The 20,508-nt window shown below is 41.6% G+C and overlaps 1 protein-coding gene across 1 annotated transcript in view; it reads left to right on the top strand.

Moving 5' to 3' along the window:
• The window catches only part of BIN2 (bridging integrator 2), a 32,106-nt gene extending 13,006 nt beyond the window's left edge, over positions 1–19,100 (top strand). Inside the window, exons 3-13 of the mRNA XM_084877428.1 lie at positions 1,755–1,809; positions 2,063–2,157; positions 2,757–2,852; positions 5,103–5,210; positions 5,509–5,594; positions 6,729–6,804; positions 7,598–7,680; positions 11,095–11,824; positions 13,779–13,853; positions 17,603–17,677; positions 18,636–19,100. Of these exons, the coding sequence (XP_084733554.1) occupies positions 1,755–1,809; positions 2,063–2,157; positions 2,757–2,852; positions 5,103–5,210; positions 5,509–5,594; positions 6,729–6,804; positions 7,598–7,680; positions 11,095–11,824; positions 13,779–13,853; positions 17,603–17,677; positions 18,636–18,659 (1,503 nt within the window). The 3' untranslated portion in view covers positions 18,660–19,100. The remainder of the gene's footprint in view (positions 1–1,754; positions 1,810–2,062; positions 2,158–2,756; positions 2,853–5,102; positions 5,211–5,508; positions 5,595–6,728; positions 6,805–7,597; positions 7,681–11,094; positions 11,825–13,778; positions 13,854–17,602; positions 17,678–18,635) is intronic.
• The last annotated feature ends 1,408 nt before the right edge of the window (positions 19,101–20,508 follow it).

A 20,508-nucleotide genomic window follows, 5' to 3' on the forward strand; every position in this document is an offset into this window, starting at 1 on the left:
AGGAAGTGAGACTCCTTTCTGGTGAGTGCTGAGTGCTTGAATTTTTTTTAACATACCAAATTTGTCTCCATAATGCTATTGAAACACGTTCTCACGGTCAACAGTGACCTCCCATTACCAAGTCCAATAACTTTTACAGATTCTTCCTGAATTCTAACCACTCTGTAGCATCTGACTCTTTTTTTGGTCATTTCTCTAATGCTGTCTTTATTCTCATTTGCTATGACACACTACACAATCCCAGTTCTTCCCCCTCTCTGACAGGGTGTTAGACTACCTCGAGACTATCTTTGTTTCCATGTCCCTTGAGCCTGATATTTAGCCCCTGGAGGAGGACTATTAACCTGAAATAAGGTGAAAAGTTTGGACTGGCTTAGAGGAGAGCTCTGGAGGGAAGAAGATAAATGAAATAATTAGTCCAGTTTTATTTGACTGAGTAGATCTAGATTTTTTGCTAAAATTAAGCAATAATGGTCTTTCCTTCAAAGTTGTACACAAAATTTTAATTTAAGTTATTAGATAGAATTTTCCAGTTTTCTATAAATTTTTTTATATGTTTGGCATGCTCAATAGCCTACCCAGTAATGAGCACAAGCAAATAAAACAAATGAACTAGTTCACAAGTATGTACTGAATAATGCATCTTTGCTCAGATACTTCATCACCTGAACTGGTAGGAGGATCACTCTTCTGACCCATGGGCTTGGCCCTTTAAAGTTAGCTGCCATTTCAGTCCAATCCCATACTCCTAAAGTCAGGCTCTAAAATGTCAGTGGTCTGGTCTCAGACTTCCTTCTTATCTAACTCCTAAAAACTGAAGTTCACACAGAAGGGAAAGGGTCTCTAAAAAACATCCTGAGGAACAATTGAGGAAGCCTGTGAAAAAGACTTGGTACAGGGCATGTGAAACATCTCTTTGTTTAAACATATATGCAAGAGAAAGGATATCTGCCAAGAGGACAGAAGGCCAATGTAAGGCCAGCGGGCAAAAGTTCTGATAGAGCTACTTTAAAATGAAGTTCATCCTCAACAAAAGGTTATGTGAGTTTCTGGTTGCCTTGAGAAGCAGAGGCTAAGTGAACATTTGTCAGAGCTATAACAAAAGTAGCTCATCAGTTGAGAGTTGAATTGCCAAACCTAAATGATACCTTCATCTCCTTCCTCTCTTCTATTTTAGAGGGAAGAGACCTACTCTGTGCTTGGGAGTCCTAGCATACAAAGTGAGAATTCAGGAGCAAAGGTCGGATCAGGCAGATAGATAGAACTATCAGTGAGGACCCTGGAGTTGGAACAAGAGAGTTAATGATGAGGCTCCTTGGAAGAAAAGTATAAAGCAGTGGCTGATGGAAGGGAAGGATAAAGTGGGCCAAGGCAGAAAAAGACATTAGGGGAGAAGAATGCCTGTGTGAGGGAGCAGAGAAGGAAGAGGGTCTGGTGTCTGCAGAAGATGGTAGCAGTTTACACAGAGAGGAAGGCATAAGCCAGATGATCACTGAATTTCAACAGAAACTTAGATATAGGCACTTGTCCACTGGAAGGAAGAACATAGGAAAGAAGACAAACCAACTTAAAAATTGCCCCAAAGAGACAACCTACAACTTTTTGGTGAAGAGAGTAAAAGCTAATTTACATTTGCAAGTGTTAGAAGTAGTTCCAGGATTTATCTCTGTTTTTAAGCTGCTTTTATACTTTGACATCTGCAGCGTCTTTCCAAATATATCTCTTTAGTCACTAAAGGTGTTTCTCTCTTTCAGGCAGAGGGTCTCAAGCTATACAAGGAGCTAAAGAACTTCCTTAGTGCAGTCAAAGGTGCGTATTGTAGCACTGGAGAAAATCCAGAGGCTTTTATATAGCTCTGGGGGATGGGGAAAAAAACCCAGCCTGTATGCCTCTAGCTCCTGAAACTTGGTGGGCAAGGAAGAGAAACTTTTTCTATCCCAGCCCCAGCCAGCTTCCCTCACTGATAACCCAAAGCTTCTCAGTTTATCCCCTGATATGCCTGTTATCCATATGATTATTCCAAACTACTTTTGGGAAACTTTATGGAGCTCTCTCCTTTCAGTAATGCATGAAAGCTCAAAGAGAGTGTCAGAAACCCTGCAGGAGATCTACAGCACTGAGTGGGACGGTCATGAGGAGCTGAAGGCCATTATAGGGGTAAGTGTTCTGAGCTTAACAACTCTTCCCAACTCACTCCTGCCCTCATTTCAGCATCACTCTAACATCTCCATCAAGTAAATAGGAAAACAAAGGAGCCAGGCCTAGCCTGTTTGGCTCATTAGATAGAGCATCGGCCTGCGGACTGAATGGCCTCGGGTTCGATTTCAGTCAAGGGCAAGAGCCAATTCACACTGTTCATTTGTATAGTCTCAGTCACATGTAGAAGAAAAAACTGCAACTATGAAAGTAAAAACAAGTTTTCCCTAACCTGTGGACTCTGTTTTTGACCCTCTTCCCCTCTTTAAAACCTTTTGGAAGGTTTCATGAAATCTAACTTCATGTAATTATTTACTCCCAAACTTACCTATCCTTAAAGCACTAGAGTCCAATACTCTGACCATCTATTCCCATTTTTAATCCCTGAATGTATGTCTAACCTCTTATAGGGCAGTTCCTTGGGGAAGGGCTGTTTCTTCACCTGATTCTTCCCAGTGCTCAAACAAGGAAGTCTGTTGCAGGAAGACTTTGGGTATTTCCTGGTATGCAGTTGTTGAGAAGTGGAGCCCTCACAACTCCCCTTTGCCTCTGTCCTACAGAATAATGATCTCCTTTGGGAAGACTATGAAGAGAAACTAGCTGACCAGGCTTTAAGGACCATGGAAAACTATGTAGCCCAGTTTGGTGAAATTAAGGTACTCACTCGATTCACAGAAACAAGGATGGGTTATGCGTGGCCCATATAAGAGACCATATTAGGTTAAACTTATAAGTAGAGTTAGAGCCTGTGGTTAGGAACACAGTTGAGTAGGTTAGGAGAAGGATTAAATGAGGGTTAGTCAGGAGGTTAAGATGGAGAGTTAAAGGTAGGGTGGAAGTTATGTTTAGACTTAGATTTCAGTGAACTAGATTTGGACTGATTTTAAACCACATCCAGGTGAGAACATCCCTAATAGTTGTTTAAAACAGCTAATGAGACTAAAAGATGTTTACTGTAGAGAAGCAGAAGGAGTCATAATAGTTATCTGCAAATATTAGAAAGTCTGTTTGTTTAAAAAGGAAGTGAACCTGTTCTAAACAGTTCTAGAAAGCAGAATTAGGATTCATTCAATTCATATCACCTAGTCTGTCAGGCACTGATTTTAGATTAATAGGAAAAAATGAGAGGGAGCCTTAATTTTAGAGCTTTCCCAAAATGAAGTAAAATGGAATCCTACCTAATAAAAGTAATATGCAAATTAACCACCACTCTGCTACACCCACAAGCCAATCAGAGTGAGTATGCAAATTAACCCCAACTAAGATGGCTGACACCACAGAGAGTAGGAGGGAGGCTTGGGTTTCTCTGGCAACGGAGAAAGCCAAGCTTTCCACACACCCTGGCTGGCCCAGGCCTCCACTCAAGGATACAAAGTTTCAATTATAGAAGGTAAACAAATCCAAACAGAAATGGCGGCAGCCACAGAGCAAGCAGAAGGCTTGGCTCTGCTCCAGGCTAAAAAGTTTCAATTGTAGAAAGTAAATAAATTCCAGATACCAGGGCCTCTGCTTGAGTCGCCAGGGGGCATGGCCAGCCTGCAAACCACCACAGGCCCCTCCCCCAGGCCACCCCATGCCCCAAGGGAACCCTCACCCTGATCTGGGACACCCTTCAGGGCAAACCAGCTGGCTTCTTCCATGCACCAGGCCTCTATCCTATCTAATAAAAGAGTAATATGCAGATTGACCATCATTCCAACACACAAGATGGCTGCCCCCATGTGGTCAAAGATCCTGCCCCCATGTGGACACAAGATGGCCACCACAAGATGGCCAGCAGGGAAGAGCAGTTGTGAGGCATCAGGCCTGCAAGAGAGGGCAGTTGGGAGGCAACAGGCCTGCAAGGGAGGGCAGTTGAGGGCAATCAACCCTGCAGGGGAGGGTAGTTAGAGGTGACCAGGCTGGCAGAGGAGGGAAGATGGGGCAAACAGGCTGGCAGGGGAGCAGTTAAACATCAATCAGGCTGGCATGGGAGTGGTTAGGGGTGATCAGGCTGGCAGGCAGAAGCAGTTAGGGACAATCACGAAGGAAGGCAGGCAGGCGAGCAGTTGGGAGCCAGCAGTCCTGGATAGTGAGAAGGATGTCCACCTGCCAGTCTAGGCCCCATCCCACCGGGATCAGGTCTAAACAGGCAGTCGGACATCCCTCAAGGGGTCCCAGATTGGAGAGGGTGCAGGCTGGGCTGAAGGACACCACTATTTCCTCCTCCCCCCCCCCCCCCCCCGGTGAATTTCGTGCACCAGGTCTCTGGTATACTATAAGATAGTGGATTGTCTATTCTCTGTTCAAACAGCAGTTGAACTACTTCTTAATTTAGATATTGTAGAGATAGTTCATGTATTGCATAGAAGCGTGGACCAAATAACTGCTAAGATCCTTTCAAATTCTGTGATTGAAAGAATGAGACATGAGATTGAGGAGACTCTCTCTCAATGGTCATAATATTTTTATTGTGCTTTAGGATTTTCAAAGCACTTTATATTTCGCATTTGATCTTTAAAATAACACCAAAAGACAAATGAGGCTATTGAAGCTTCAAAGGAGATGGACCTTGCCCTAGGTCACAAGGCTAACAGATGGCAGTGTTGGGCGTAAAATCCAAAACTCCTGCCTTTCAATTTCATAGGATTCTCAAGACCACTTATCTCGGAGGCTGAACTAGTTTATAGTTGAGTTTGTAGGAAATGTTCATATTTAATGCAGGCTTCCAAGTGTTGGATTGCCCTTTGTTTCCCCCTGAAAATTCCCATTCTTTCCAAATAAGGACGATGCCTTGGGTACAAAACCATATTAGAACTTGAAATTTGATAATAGGACCCAGGAATCTTGCCTCTCTGTTTGATACTCTGTTCCTACTTCCTGGCCACTGAAGAATATCAAGGTTTTTTCTCATGATTCTGGGTTAGGAAAGAATTGCCAAGCGGGGTCGGAAACTCGTGGATTATGACAGTGCCCGGCACCACCTGGAGGCTGTGCAGAATGCCAAGAAGAAAGATGAGGCCAAGATTGCCAAGGTAAAAAATATATATAAAATTTTTTTAAAAAGAAAAAAAAAAAAAAAAGCCTAGTAAAGCCTTCCCCATCGTGCTAGGTTTAGGAAATGATAAATTCAACATCCAGTGTCCTGAAGGAAGTCCCTGTTCCTTTGACACCGATGCTCTAAGGATAGCCAGAGTCAAGGCTGGGGAGGGCAGGGGTCTGAGAAGAGAGGCATGGTTCCAAGTAAGCCTCGTCCCTGACAGGATAAAAGCAGCGGCGTCTATCCTGGGGGTCAGGATTGAGGGGAACTGTCCTGTCTCTCTTACCAACCAGGCAGATGAAGAGTTCAACAAAGCCCAGCTTGTGTTTGAAGATCTGAACCAAGAACTACTAGAGGAGCTACCTGTTCTTTATAATAGGTAATGACTAAGATTCTGGAAAGTGCTGTCACCTCATGAAAAAAGCATCCAAGAGTAGGTTGTAGCCTCAGCGTGCCTACCAACTTGCTATGTAACATTAGGCAATATTATCTCGCTAAACACTGGTTTCTTCATATGCAATACAGAGATAACCATTCTTGCCCAGCCAGCTTTTCTAGCTTTGAAAACAAGATGCTTGCTGAATAGGAGAGAGTTTGCAAGTAAAGTGCTGTCATCATGCATAGTAAGAGTATCTGGTTTCATGCCACAATGATGTATTGTTTTAAACAAGCGTGGTTTGTGACCATCAAGAGTTACGTAGATGAATCATGGGGTGATTATTTCCATTAATGAAGATGTCTGTGCTTCACAGTAGGTAAAAGTGCTTTAGAGGTAAATTTTTGACAGTGGAAGAGGAAGCTGAGCAGGAATTCTATTTGTATCCTATTGTATTTTCACTGTATAAGCTATGCTTTAATACAGCTGCAACAATTGTATTTCATATTGTCATTTAATATTAGTTTACCTGTGATGGAACCTTTTTAATAACTACATGTATTCTAAAACATTATGTGACTTAATTTAAATAGAAGTGAAATTTAATAGTTTCTTGAAATGTAAATTTTCCCAATTCATTTCCAGTAGAATTCCATTAATGTACATATAGCTTCATAGAAGCTATATGTTCAATATTGCATAACGAGAAAGAATACTTATTATAATTGTATGGCCCTATATTTATTTTTTAATTTGCATATAATATTTTCCCCTTTTTTGGTATGTCCTTATATTTATATAGCACTTTAAAAATGCTTCAAAGCACTGTAATGTCTGCTTCAATACCTAAAGAGCCTGAATCGGATAACTCCTTGCAGCTTGAGATCTGTTACACTTTGGTGTCAGCCTGGGCTGAGTGTCTCCTCTGGCCGTCACACTCCTGAGAGTCAAGTGTGCTCCTGGGCTGGCTCTGATGAATCAGATCCCAGAACATCCTGAGTCTTAGGATGTGGGTGCTTTTCTCTGAGGATCCTTGGAGGTGGCTGGCTTTGGCTCAAGCTCCTACCTTGTGTTTTTTAAAAAAAAAACTTTCTTTACCTACCCTTCACCTGTATGCTTGTTGTTTTGCCCTGATAGTCGTATTGGCTGTTATGTGACCATCTTTCAAAACATTTCCAACTTGAAGGACGTCTTCTACAGGGAGATGAGCAAGGTGAGACATAGGTGGTCAATTTAGACATCTCAGTGGATTTTTCTAGTAAATATGAAAGTAGTCCTAATTCATATAATCATTAAGTATCCATATCAGCACTACAGATTTTTACCTTTTTCTCATGATAAAACAAAAGCACTTAATTAACTGTGTTGACCACATTAAATCAGATATACGTATCTTCGTTAAGTGAATAATAGGATTGGAACTTGAACTTCAGATGAATAAAGGAGGTTAGGCCTACGGAAGGAACAGCTGAAATGGGGAACTAAGTTGTGAAATATCTATCTTTGATTGCTACAGAACCAAGAGGACAGTGTTTAAGCACGAGTCAGTTTCTCTGGTAGTTCACTGTCTTAAATAGGGTCAATCCTACTCAGTGACTGGAATACACAGAACCTGACCTCATGGGGTCTTTTCTAGTCCTGGGATTCCAAGACTCACTATCATAAACTATATTCTCATCCACATGCGTACATGTTCCCCTCCACAGTTATTTTGGCTAAATTGTGATTTGCCTTGTTAATATTATAGTGAGTTTTCATTCCTTGGATCAATTGAGAAGCTAGAATTTCAAATATCAAGGACCCAGCCTTGAAAGCTGCCAGTCTGGTGGAAGGGGCAGCACTTAAGAAGGAAGTCAAGGAAAAAGGGGTGGTGGGACAGGACCTGCCAAAGAAGTGAAGGGTGGGAAGGTTTTATTTGGGGGAGCTGTCTGAAAGAAAGTGGAGAAGGGATATGCCAGTCTCAGGTTCCATCTGGCTAGCATCTCCTTCTCTCTTGCTGGCTCTAGTTGAACCACAATCTCTACGAAGTGATGAGCAAACTGGAGAAGCAACATTCCAACAAAGTCTTTGTGGTGAAAGGACTATCAAGGTGAGCAATTTCTGAGACTCTTTCCTGTTTCACTTGTCCGGTATGTGAACATATTCAACAGTCTCGTCTTCCATCCCAAATCCTGGCCATTCCTGTGTGCTTATGTGCATGATATTGTCTGTGGTTACACCCCTATATAAATTCTTTTACCTGTTATGAAATATTTCAGCTATAACTGTAGTAAAAAAAAGTAAGAAACAAATAGCCACATACCTACCACCAAACTTAAGAAAACAACTATCTATTATATATAAAAAGGTTAATATGCAAAGTGTCCCCATGGGAGTTTTGACTGGGAGACCATGAGTTCTATCACTCGCTATGATGTACACTGACCACCAGGGGTGGCCCGGAATGAAGGAAGGCCCAGGCCAGCAGCTGGGAGGCCTCAATTGCCCCAATCACCGGCCAGGCCTAGAGACCCTACCCATGAGACTTTCATACGCCAGGCCTCTTGTTATATATATAACTGAAGTTCCCAGTATCCCTTCCCCACTCATTTTCCACCAAAGGTAATCACTATCTTAAATTTAGTATTTATTATCCCCCTGCATTCTTTTTCTTTTATTTTACACACATATACACACAGAAAATATTGTTTTTGCATGTTTTGAAACCGTATAAATAGAAGTATGCTGTATTTTTTGAAACTTGTTTTGTTTTGAGTATTGTTTGTGAGATTTATTTATTCTTGTTGTTACATATTGCTAGCTCTGTTCTTTCCATACTGTTATGGATGCTGTTGTATGGTTATTCACAATTTATCTCTCCTCCTGATAATGAGTATTTGGATTGTTTTTGCTATTACAAATAATGTTACAGTGAACACATTTTACATTTCTCCTTGTGAATATTATCAGGAGTTTCCTTAGGGTGTGTACAGGGAGTGGCACTGCTGAGCCACAGAGTCTGTGCATTTGGGCTTTTACAGCCTTACTAGGTACTGCCATTGCCAAATTGTTCTTTAGAGGGATCGTTTCCATTTACAATCCACCAACAGTAAATAAAAGTCCCCATTGCTCCATTTTCTTGCCATATGTAACATTGTCATACTTAATTTTCAACCTCTGGGTATGAAATACACTTTTCTTGCAGTTTTAATTCAGATCTCCACAGTTGCTAATGAGCTTGAACATCTTTTCATATTATTAGCCATTTAAGATTCCTGTTCTGTAAGTCTCCTGTTTATCCTTTTTTCAGATTTTTCATTTGGATTGTTTACCCTTTATATTGATTTTTTAATTTATTTTTTATTTTATTTATTTTTTTAAGAGGGAGAAAGGGAGAGGGAGAAAGAGGTAGAAACATCAATGATGAGAGAATCATTGACTGGCTGCCTCCTGCACGGCCCCTACTGGAGATTGAGCTGTAACCCGGGCATGTGCCCTGACCAGGAATCAAACCTGTGACCTATTGGTTCATGGATCAATGCTCAATCACTGAGCCACACCAGCCGAGCTCTATACCCTTTGAAAAATATTTTAGTTATATGAACTTTTGGGGGGTTAAAAAATATTCTGGATATTAATTATTTAATGATATACATTGCAAATATTCTTTCTCAATCTGTTATGGATTGATTTTCCACTTTTTTTTCTCTTTTATTTTATGGTGTCAATTGCCATCATACATTCTTTATGCTGGTAAATATAAGCAATCCACTGGTCCCTCAGAATGTAATCAGTTTCTTATTTGGAAGCCTTTATTCAGGAAGTCTGATTACGTTCCTTCTGTGGTCAAGTTTTATGCTGAGAATTAGGGATCCAAAGACACAGCGATTTGTTATTTCCCTGAAGTGATTTACAAAAAGTTGAAAGGACAAAAAATGTGCATACGGAGATAAGGAACAATTTAAACTTTCACACGTACAAAGTGCCTAATGTAACTGGTAGGAATGCCAGAGAGATAAGTAATTGCCAATGTACAGACAGCTGGAGAAGGCTTTAAAGAGGTGATGAAATTGAGCTTGAGATTTGAAAAAGAATAGGGCTCACAACTGTTGCTTGAACTTCTCATTTAGCCATTAGTTACAAACTATTAAAAAGAATCACGAAAGAGCCAATGTAGACTTCCTATGAGAAATCCCTTTTGATAAATTATCTTTCCAATATTGAAAACCATAGTCCTCTCTAATTGTTCACTCATCTAAGACTTACAATTACCTACATCAAGATGTCTCAGAACCTTGTAGGAAAATCTGGTGTTTCTTGCTGTGTCTTGGGCCTTCACCTACTGTCCTCTAGAATTGGAGTGCTAGAGAGAACCTATATCACTCAGCTTATGTTATATCAGAAACTCCCTTAGAAGGAACTTTCTTTTACTCTTCCTCTTCCTATCCCCATAGCCCATCCTGTGTCAGGGACAGCACATAGTTGACACCTGTCACGGAGATACTTGTGAGTTGCTTGATCACTTGGTGTACAATACATAGGAGGCACTTCAGGAGGTGAGGAGTTAAGCTAATGCTGGCTGTAGCAGCACTTAACACAGTATCCAGCCTACATGATACGTGTTACAGTTAAATTTTTTACTTATGGTGATTAAGTTCTATAAAGTCACCATAAGCACTAAATTAGTGAACACTGAACCACTGCTCCCAGGGGAAACACATGGTTAGGCTTCTGTGAGCCCCTGGTCCCAACATTTTCATCCACTGATCAATACATAACCTTGTCTTCCGTATGTTTCTGTTTAAAGACAGATTATTTAATATATGTTGTTGATTCATTAACATTGAACTCACAGCCCACAGAATTATATAACTCATGTCTGAACAAAGCTTATAACATACATATTTTCTCTGTAAGGCACATCACAGTCCTTTTGCTCTTAGCACTTTAGCACTACACTTGGAGCCCATTTTAAACAGAAAAACCATTAACAAAAGCACTGCGGTGTGAAAAATATGGCAAAAGGACGTGGTTACAATGTGAGAGGTGAAACAAGAAGGTAACATGTTTCCTTGTTAGACCTCAGCTGAGAAAGTGTTGTCAGGCACTGATTTTTCACAACTTGCATATGTCCATGAATGACCATGAAAGCATCACAAGTATTGATTTTGGGTTACAAGTAAATTTTAGGGAGTCGGTGAATTTGCAAATGCAGAATCCATAAAGATCAACTTCATATCATCCATGAATCTTTTCCCCAGAGAAAATACTTTGTTAGTATGTTTTTGTTACTTGCTGGTTTCCTTTTCTTTATATATTTTTAAATAATTGAGATTTTGATATAGCCTTTTACACTCTTCATAAGCATTATTGCAAATTATACAAACTTTCTAGTGTCATTTTAAATTATTTTATTCTGTTATTCTATAGCATGCATCATTATTTGGGGGTACTTAAAAATACCCAATAAAAATTCCTTTTTTTTTCTCTCTCTTCTGAATCTGAATGTCCTTCATTTTTTTAGCAACAACAGACGCTCTTTAGTCATCTCGTCCCCAGTTCGAACATCTGCAGTCTCCAGCCCTCCTACCTCACCTACCAGTCCCTCTACACTTTCCTTGACAAGTGAGAAGGACTCCATCTCAGCAAGTGAAGAAGAGCTAACATCGGATCCAGCTCAGGGAGAAGACAACTCTGAGACTAAAGAGCCCGTAAAGGAAAAGGAAATGGAGAAAAAAGAGGCTGAAGCAAACTCCTCTGAGGAGGAAGGGCCTCTGCCAGCCTGCAATGGCCCTACCCAGGCCCCGCCCCCTTCTACCCAGCCCACTGAGGGTGGCGAGTCCCAGGAGGAAGTTTTCCCTGGCTCCCCAGATCCATCCCCAGGCACAGCCCCAACCCCTTCAGAACAGCCCACATCTCTCCCAGAAGTTGTCCTCCGAACCCGAACCTCCAGTGAAGGGTCTGAACAACCGAAGAAGAGAGCCCCCGTCCAGAGGACCTCAGCACCCCCTAACAGGCCTCCTCCCCCCAGAGCGAGAACCTCCTCGGGGAACATAGCCTCCAGTCCTACAGCCTCTGAGCAGGGCTCACCCACCAGCCCCAGGGCCTCCTTGGGGGCCGGGGCCACTTTGGAGGTTTCTCTCGATCCACAGCCACCACAGAAGCCAGTCAGAACTCCTGAGGACAGAGAAAAGGATAACGCTGCCAATCTGAACCCAGATCTTTGTACTTCCCCCATCTCGGCGACCCCTCAGGTGAGAGTGCAGCTGATATAGTCTCTATTCTCTTTTATACCCTCCTGTAGTGTAGATCATCTTTACTCTGGCCAGGTTGTCCCACAGTTAATCAGATTTTGTCATATTACGGTCTCAAGGATACTCTTGACTACCTTTTGTTTTTGTTTTTTGTTTGTTTTGTTTGTTTGTTTGGTTTTTGTGTGTGTGTGTTCTGGGGATTGTTTCACATCTCCAGGGCAATTAATTTAGTGATCTGTACTCTTAGGGTATTTGACTTCTACAAAGGGCTTATCTCTAATATTATTATGATAGGTTCCTAATGGTTTTCTTTTTTTACTACAAGTTTAGGAAGTTCCGATAAAGAATCTTCAGCTGACATCCTGAGCTTTAACTTTTTGAATAGGGGGTAGGAAAGAGGGTCTCACTTCAGTTGTCATACTTGTGACTGTGGTAAATAGACCTCAACCAAATTAGCAAAGAATCATTTCATTGATAAGAAATAGAAGAAGGAACTCAGAGAGGAAGGAAAGCAAAAAAGATGGGCTTTTGAAAGATGAGAATGTGGATGAGAAAAGGATTGTGTTAAAATAGAGACACATGCCGAAACCGGTTTGGCTCAGTGGATAGAGCGTCGGCCTGCAGACTAAAGGGTCCCGGGTTCTATCCCGGTCAAGGGCATGTACCTTGGTTGCGGGCACATCCCCAGTAGGGGGTGTGCAAGAGGCAACTGATTGATGATTCTCTCTCATCAATGTTTCTGACTCTCTATCCCTCTCTCTTCCTCTCTGTGAAAAATCAATAAAAAAATATGTATTTAAAAAAATAATAAAAAATAAATAAAATAGAGACACAGTGCCTTTGGAGAACAAGCAGGTCTGTGAAGAATCTAGCAATCCAAGTCATATTCTATTCAGTCAGAGGCTATCATAGAGAGACCTGATGTATTCTGAGATTCCTGAGGGCAGAACTAGGCTCTATGTATAAAGATTTTTTAAGTACATTTTGAATCAATACAAGGGGAACTTTTAACAATTATCTCTGTTAAAAAAAAAATGGTATGGAAAAAATATTTTTTAAATATAGGGGCACCCAGCCAGTGTGGTTCAGTGGTTTAGCATCAACCCATGAACCAGGAGGTCACAGTTGATTCCGTCAGGGTACATGTCCGGGTTGCAGCTCAATCCCCAGTAGGAGGCATGCAGGAAGTGGCCCATCAGTGATTCTCTCTTATCATTGATGTTTCTATGCTTCTCTTCCTCTACTTTCCTCTCTGAAATCAATATATATATGAAAGGAGACTCAAGGGGCTTCCAAACAACAAAATGTGATGGGCCACTTTGACAAATAGTTCTCCTTCGTTGATGTTAAAAGCTAAGATATATGATCATCTGTCAGGTTCATTATAGGGAGGATTTTGGTGAGAATCTGACTATATGGTACCAAGATTCATTCATTCATGCATTCCACAATTACTCAAATTACTTATTGAGTCCTTACTATGTACCAGGCACTTTTCTAGGAAGTGGGATATTACAGTGAACAAAGCATAAAATTCCCTGCCTTCCTGCATCTTATATCCTAGTGGAGAAGGGGAGAAGAGGAATACAAAAACAGAATAAATAAGTAAAATTATAATTAGTGGTGATAAAATATATAGAGAGAAAATAAGTAGGGGAAGGCACAGGGAATTGGTGCTGAGTTGTGATTTTAAACAGAGTGGCCAGAGAAGGTGACATTGGGGCAATGAAGGAGGCCAGGGCATGAGCCATGTGGCTCTGGGAGTATGAGACTTCTGGCACCCCTCAGATCGCACTGCCCTGTTACTGCCTGAGCCTAAGGAAGGCTGTCCATGATACCTTTGGAGCCTCCTACTGTCTGAGAGAACGAGTTAACATGAACAACGGGTACCAGGGTGGTATCCAGGGTGAGAAGGTTTGGGACTTCCTTCTACATTGTCCTCTTTGATCTGCAGGTTTTTTCAGAATCTGACAAGGCAAGTAAGATGGAAGACAAAGAGGAGAAAAATATCTTGGCTGACTCCCCTGAGGTAAGTCATCAACATTTATTATGCCCTGAGACTTGATTCACATGAGGTACTGAAGGTCTAACAGAGCGAGATGTAAAACTTTCTCTTGGCTGGTTTCTGGTGTGAGGTCCCTGTGCTGACTGACAGGGATGTGGGGCGTATGGATAGTGAAGAAGCACAGGGTAATTGTGGGATTTCGAAGCAAGTTTAGCCACTTCTGACATTTCTGCACTGAGAAGAGGAACTCAGCAATATGGAAAATCCAAAATTAATTTACATTTGACTTTATAATATATGACTTTAGCGTGGAGGCAGCAATAATGTGAGCTGTTTGGCTCTGATGACTAATAGAACAAATTTTCATTCTTGGAGTAATCTTATTGAAAGGGAGATTATGGGGATCAAGATGCTGCTGTCCATATTGAGGAACAGGCTAATAACACTGTTCTCCTTTGGAAAGAGGTACAGGACACAACCTCCTTTCCCCTGAGGCGACCTCCTTATATTTGAGAATTATAGTGTTATTGTTTTGTTTTTTCATAATTATAGTGTTTACTCACAGCCTTTCCTGTGGGATTGCTTTGGTCATCAACTAAGGAAACCTATTTTTCCTATGGAATTAAGCAGTTAGAGCATCTTAGATCCTAGACTATCAGTGACATCAATCCTCTGAAGCCTTTATCCTACTCGATCTGTTTACTTCCCTTGCAGAAACATCATAAATCATATTTTCGCTCAAGCAGAATTATGGACATATCACATATAAAATGGATCACAATTAAAAAAGATCACTATGAGAAAATTTGTTCTTGATTAGCATTTAAAATCCCTGTGAGAGGATGAGAACTTTCTGGGAGGAAGTATTACCTTTCAGGTAATTCCGGGCCTGAAATCAAAGGAGAGAATAAGGAACAATTTCCTAGAAGGAAAAATCAGAACATTTCAAGTAGCTGCATACTGATAGAAATTGGTTCTACTTTAAAAGAGTGAATGTTATGGTGTGTGAATTAAATTTCAATTAAAAACAAATTCTTAATTGTAGAGTTCCAACGTCTTCTCCTGGCTTAGCAGCTCCTAGACAAGTGGTTCTCAACCTTTTTTTTTTTTTTTTTTTTTTTTTAATAAATTTTTATTGTTCATATTATTACAAGTGTTCCTTCCCCCCCCCCCTTCCCACCCCACCCTCTGCCCTTTCCCCACTCCCCATTGTCCTCATCCATAGGTGCACAGTTTATATGTTCAGTCTCTTCCCACATTCCCCTCTCCCCTTTTCCCCAAGAATCATCAGTTCACTCCCCTTCCATACCTCTGATTCTACAATATTATATTCAACAGTTAATATTGTTCATCAGATTTGTTTTTTTAATTTCCTTGGTTTTTAGATTCACTTGTTGATAGTTACGTATTTGTTGTTCATAATTTTTATCTTTATTTACTTTCTCTTCTGAAAGAACCCCCTTCAGCAATTCATATAATTCTGGTTTGGTGGTGATGAACTCCTTTAGCTTTTTTTTATTAGTGAAGCTCTTTATCTGGCCTTCGATTCTGAGTGATAGCTTTGCTGGGTAGATTATTTTTGGCTGTAGGTTCTTGCTATTCATCACCTTGAATATTTCTTGCCATTCCCGTCTGGCCTGCATGGTTTCTGTTGAGAAATCAGCTGACAATCGTAAAGGTGCTCCTTTATAGGTAACCACCTGCTTAGCTCTTGCTGCTTTTAATATTCTCTCTTTGTCCTTTGCTCTTGGAATCTTAATTATGATTTGTCTTGGTGTGGTCCTCTTTGGATTCCTCTTATTTGGAGTTCTGTGTGCTTCCTGGACTTGTAAGTCCAATTCTTTCCCCAGGTGGGGGAAGTTTTCTGTCACTATTTCTTTCAGTATGTTTTCGATATCTTGCTCTCTCTCATCTTCTGGGACCCCCATGATTCTGATGTTGGATCGTTTGAAGTTGTCCCAGAGGTTTCTTACATTATCTTCAATTTTCTGGATTCTCTTGCCTTCTAGCTTCTGCAGAGGAGTGTCTTCTGGCTCTTTATGTTCCAAATCTTTGACTTGATTCTTGCGATCTTCTATTCTGTTTTTAGGACTCTGTAGAATATTTTTTATTTCAGACAATGTATTCTTTATTTCTTGTTGATCCCTTAGCATTTCTTGTTGCTCCCTTTTCATATCCTCATAGGTCTCATTTATTTTATCGGCCTTTTCTAGGAGTCTCTTGAAAAACCCTATAAGTGTGGTTTTGAACTCTATATCCAGTCGCTTTTTGTCCTCCATTTCTTTCGTTTGTGATCTATTTGGTTTAGGCATTTTCGCAGGCAGCTTTTCTGATGGGGCGGAGTTTGAGGGTGGAGCCTACAGCCTTGGCTTCCGTCAGCCCCGCCCTATGCGACTCCTGAGACTCAGGGTCCTTCAGTACTTGTTGCAAGCACCTCTGAGAGAAAGGTGCCCTCGATTTTTGCCTGCTACCAAACAGTGTAAGCTCTCCCGCAATGGGCCCGAAACTGGGGTTCAGTTCAGTTGGAAGTGGAGTTGGAGGTGGCGTTCAGAGCAGTCTGGAGCCTGTCTCCTTCCCGCCAGGGCAGTCCTACGGCACAGCCGGCCGGCCCTTCTCTGCGCGCTGTGTGCACCTCCGGGACCTCCTTTCGCTGCTTCCCCGAGTACCGCCTTACAGCCCAGCTCCCTCTGGATGAGCCTGGGTCCCCAGGGTCTGGCCTAGAACGGGGGTTCAGAGCAGTTGGGGGCCCAGCACAGTCCGAGTGTTTATCTCCTTCCCGCTAGGGAACGCCAGCCAGGCACTCGGCCTCCCTCCTCTCCGGCTCCGTCCTCTCCGCGCGCACCGCGTGTCTCCGTACCTTGGGCTTTTACAGCTCCTCCGTGCTTCCTTCTGGTTTTCTCCTTGCTTCTCGTTGTAGAATTTCCAGTCAGTTGACTTTCCTGTAGTTCTGGGTAATGTCCATTTTATATTTTAGTTGTATTTTATTGAAATTGTTGCATGCGGCTGCGGCTAGGTGTCTACCCGAGCAGCCATCTTGGATTCTCTGGTTCTCAACCTTTTTAAAGAGGCTCTACAGCAGTCTCGACCCACAGGTTGAGAATTGCTATCAGGGTCGCCTAAGACCATCAGAAAACACAGATATTTACATTACGATTCGTAACAGTAGCAGAATTACAGTTATGAAGTAGCAATGAAAATCATTTTATGGTTGGGACCACCACAACATGAGGAGCTGTATTAAAGGGCCGTGGCATTAAAAAGGTTGAGAACCGCCGTCCTAGACAGAGCTTTTCACACTTGGGTTCCCACTGCAGAACCTAGAACTTTTCCCAAAGAAACCACTATTGCACTGGCCTCTCCTAGCTGCCCTCGGCTCAGATCATCTCAGTGTGTTAACTGCAGTGTATTCTTGAGGACAGTCTAAAAGTGGTAGGTAGTGTTCTTAAGACCTATATTTATATCCTCACAGACTCCCACACAGACATACATACTGATGCATGTCACACAAATTATAGTGTCTGATTATGGAAACCACTTTGGAGCCCAAAGACCTGGATACCTGTCCCTGCAAGTCATTTCACCCTCTGAATCTTGGTTTCTTGACCGGTGACAGAGGATAGCAGTAAAGCCTTCAGGCTGTAGTGAACCAACATTGTATGTTCACCCTTTATATTGTCTATGACCCTGTAGAGTGTAAGGCACAGAAGATCCCCTAAGCTGAGAGGCTGGGGAGGCTGAGCCACCTCTCACTGGCAGAACTCTTCTTTTTACAGAGCCAAGGTCTCCAGATTCATGCCTCTGTGGTTCCAGAAGACAGTAACGTCGCAGCACCTGAGCGTCAAGAAGAGGTAAGGTGGACAGATACAGAGACCACGATGGGTGGTAAGATTGGTCACTGGGAGTGGACAGAAATTTGACTACAGATTAGAATCTTCACCATGGCTGCTAGGGGAACCCAGCAGTGAACAATATCCTTAGAGCAGGGGTCCTCAAACTTTTTAAAGTGGGGGCCAGATCACGGTCCCTCAGAGAGCTGGAGGGCCGGACTATATGAACTACTAATTCCTACTGTAACACCTTGGCTACGCTCACTGCCCAAAAAACCTGGCGGGCCGGATCAGACTCCTCTGCGGGCCGCATGTGGCCCGCGGGCTGTAGTTTGAAGACCCCTGTCTTAGAGCAAAGTCAAGCAGATGGGAACAGGAGAACCAAGAGTAAACCGGGACATTGTGGGTTTGGGGTGTCCATTTCCCAACACTTGGCCTTGAACCTCTTGACCTCTCACCATAGCCCTATCTTCCAAGTACTTATCTAGTTTTTCTGAACTTATTTCAAAAAGTTAAATACAAAAAGGAAAATACATATACACACATAAAATATAGCAAAGTAACTCAGAAATAATGACAGTGACATAAAATGGAGTGATGAATTATGCAAATAGAAAAATGCATTCTATGAAATAAACTTAGTAAGGATGGATCACAAAATTGGTTCCAGACTTTTTAAATATCCAAGAAGATAAAAATCTGATCAGTTCACCCAGTTCATGATGCCATTCCTTTAAACAACTCCTGCTACTAAGATGATAAGGAAATTTCTCCTGTGAATCTCATAAAGAGATGAAGACAGATGCAATGACCAATATCTGCAAAAAGTTTTGACAATAATCCCAACAACCAGCTTCACTTCCCTCAATAGTGCATGACATGAAATATAGTTTGATAGAAGCAAATTGAGTTTTTACCTTCCTTGAGTGGTTGGTGGGAGGACAGGTGAGCATCTAATGCAATCATGTTTACTTTCCAGGTATCTACAAATCAGAGTGCATAACTGTGAAGAGCAACTGCCAAGACCTCCCACATATGTACCTCTCCAGAGAAACTCTTCAGCTAGAGGGTATATAAGGCCATAGAGACTTAAGATCTAACATTCATTTCTAGTTTCTCAAAGTGGATGGTGATTGTCTCTAAAGACCTAGCATTAATGGAGGCTGAGGAGCAGTCTTAGGGGAGGGAAGGAGGCAGGCAGGCTTGGGAGAAGAAATGGTTAGACTCAGGGAATATTTAATTCATATTTCAGCACTGTTATATAATAAGACTTTATATATTAAATAAAGTGGGGCTAAAATGACTGTAATAAGCAAAAAACATCTATGGATGCATACACACAACCACACATACAAAGAGAACAGGAAACAAATCTTGGATTAACCACTCATTTTTCAAGACTTAACATATTTTCAGATTGTTAAATAAAGCTTTATTCTATGTATGGAGTCTCTGTTTGACATAGGGAGGTTGGCCCAGTCCAGCACACTGTTCTCTGCTTGGGCAAGGTTATTGATTCTACCCTGGGTTCAGAAAGCTTTCAAGTCACATCCATGACCTCCAGCTCATTTGACCTTCCAGCTTTAACTATTTGATGATGCCATGGACCACGGGCTCCTCAATCTAGATACTTTGCACCTGCCCCCCACCCTTGGTTAATAAGCAAATACCCTTGGAAAGGGGTTACATTTTAGAGTATATCTAGTGTTAATAGTCTGGTACTTGGTGAAGTAAGGATCTGCAGGATGGAAGAAGAAATGGAACTCTTAAGTAAAGGAAAAGGGTACAAAGTATAATAATATAATGGAAACACATTGAATTGGGAGTCAAGAGTCCTGGGTTCAGCTGTGACACTTGCTTCTGTGATACATTAAAAGCTAACTTTGAAGTATTGCCACCCTGATAAACACGGACACATGTAAACCCGTCTGGTTTTTGTTTCTAAGGTGATGGGCAATATCACCTTTTGTTCAATCACTCAGCAAGCATTTAGGGAGTACCTGATCAGTGCCAAGCACTGTACTAGGTACTAGAGAAATAATGAGTAGAACAAGTAAGAATTTTATAGAGACAGAATATTGATCAGGGAGAAGAATGGGCAGGATTTAGCAATGTGTTAAAAGATGACACATGATAAAGACTCAAGTTTTAAGAAATTATTCTAGGTTAGGCTTAAAAAACTAGAATTTGATGGTGCCATTCCCTGAAATGGTGACTATAGGAGGAAATGCAATGTATGTGGGTTCTATGTTTGCAAGCAACAGACACAATTAAGCAATAAAGGATATGTTTGAGCTGGAAGAACAAACAAGCTGCAGAAGGCAAGAACCAGCCCACAGATATCTGTAGCAGGAATGTGTGTATTGTCCCTCTTGGCAGTTGTCATTAGAAGACAGCTTCAGCCGCCATCTGCCACTGTGCCCTTTGCAGATCCAGGCTCCCTGAGAAGGAGTTTGAGGGGAGGCATGCTAGTGTCTTCAATGTCAGGAAGAAGACTGTTGGTGGCGATGGTAGAAGGACGGTGGATTACAAAGAAGTACAAGGAGCCCAGCCAGTATGCTCAATGGTTGAGCACTGACCTATGAACCAGGAGGTCACAGTTCGATTCCTGGTCAGGGCACATGCCCAGGTTTTGGGCTCCATCCTAAGTGGGGGATGTGCAGGAGGCAGCCAATCAATAATTCTCATCATGATGTTTCTGTATCTCCCTCTCCCTCTCTCTGATATCAATGAAAATATAACAACAAAAAGTACAAGGAAACTTATGGGATGATAAAATGTTCTTAATTTTTATTGTGATAGTTTATTACATGTATACACGTGTCAAAATTGGTCAAATTGTATGCTTTGTG

The sequence above is a fragment of the Pipistrellus hanaki genome (genome assembly GCF_964339955.1).
Source record: "Pipistrellus hanaki genome assembly, chromosome: 3".
In the NCBI taxonomy this organism is placed as follows: Eukaryota; Metazoa; Chordata; class Mammalia; order Chiroptera; family Vespertilionidae; genus Pipistrellus; species Pipistrellus hanaki.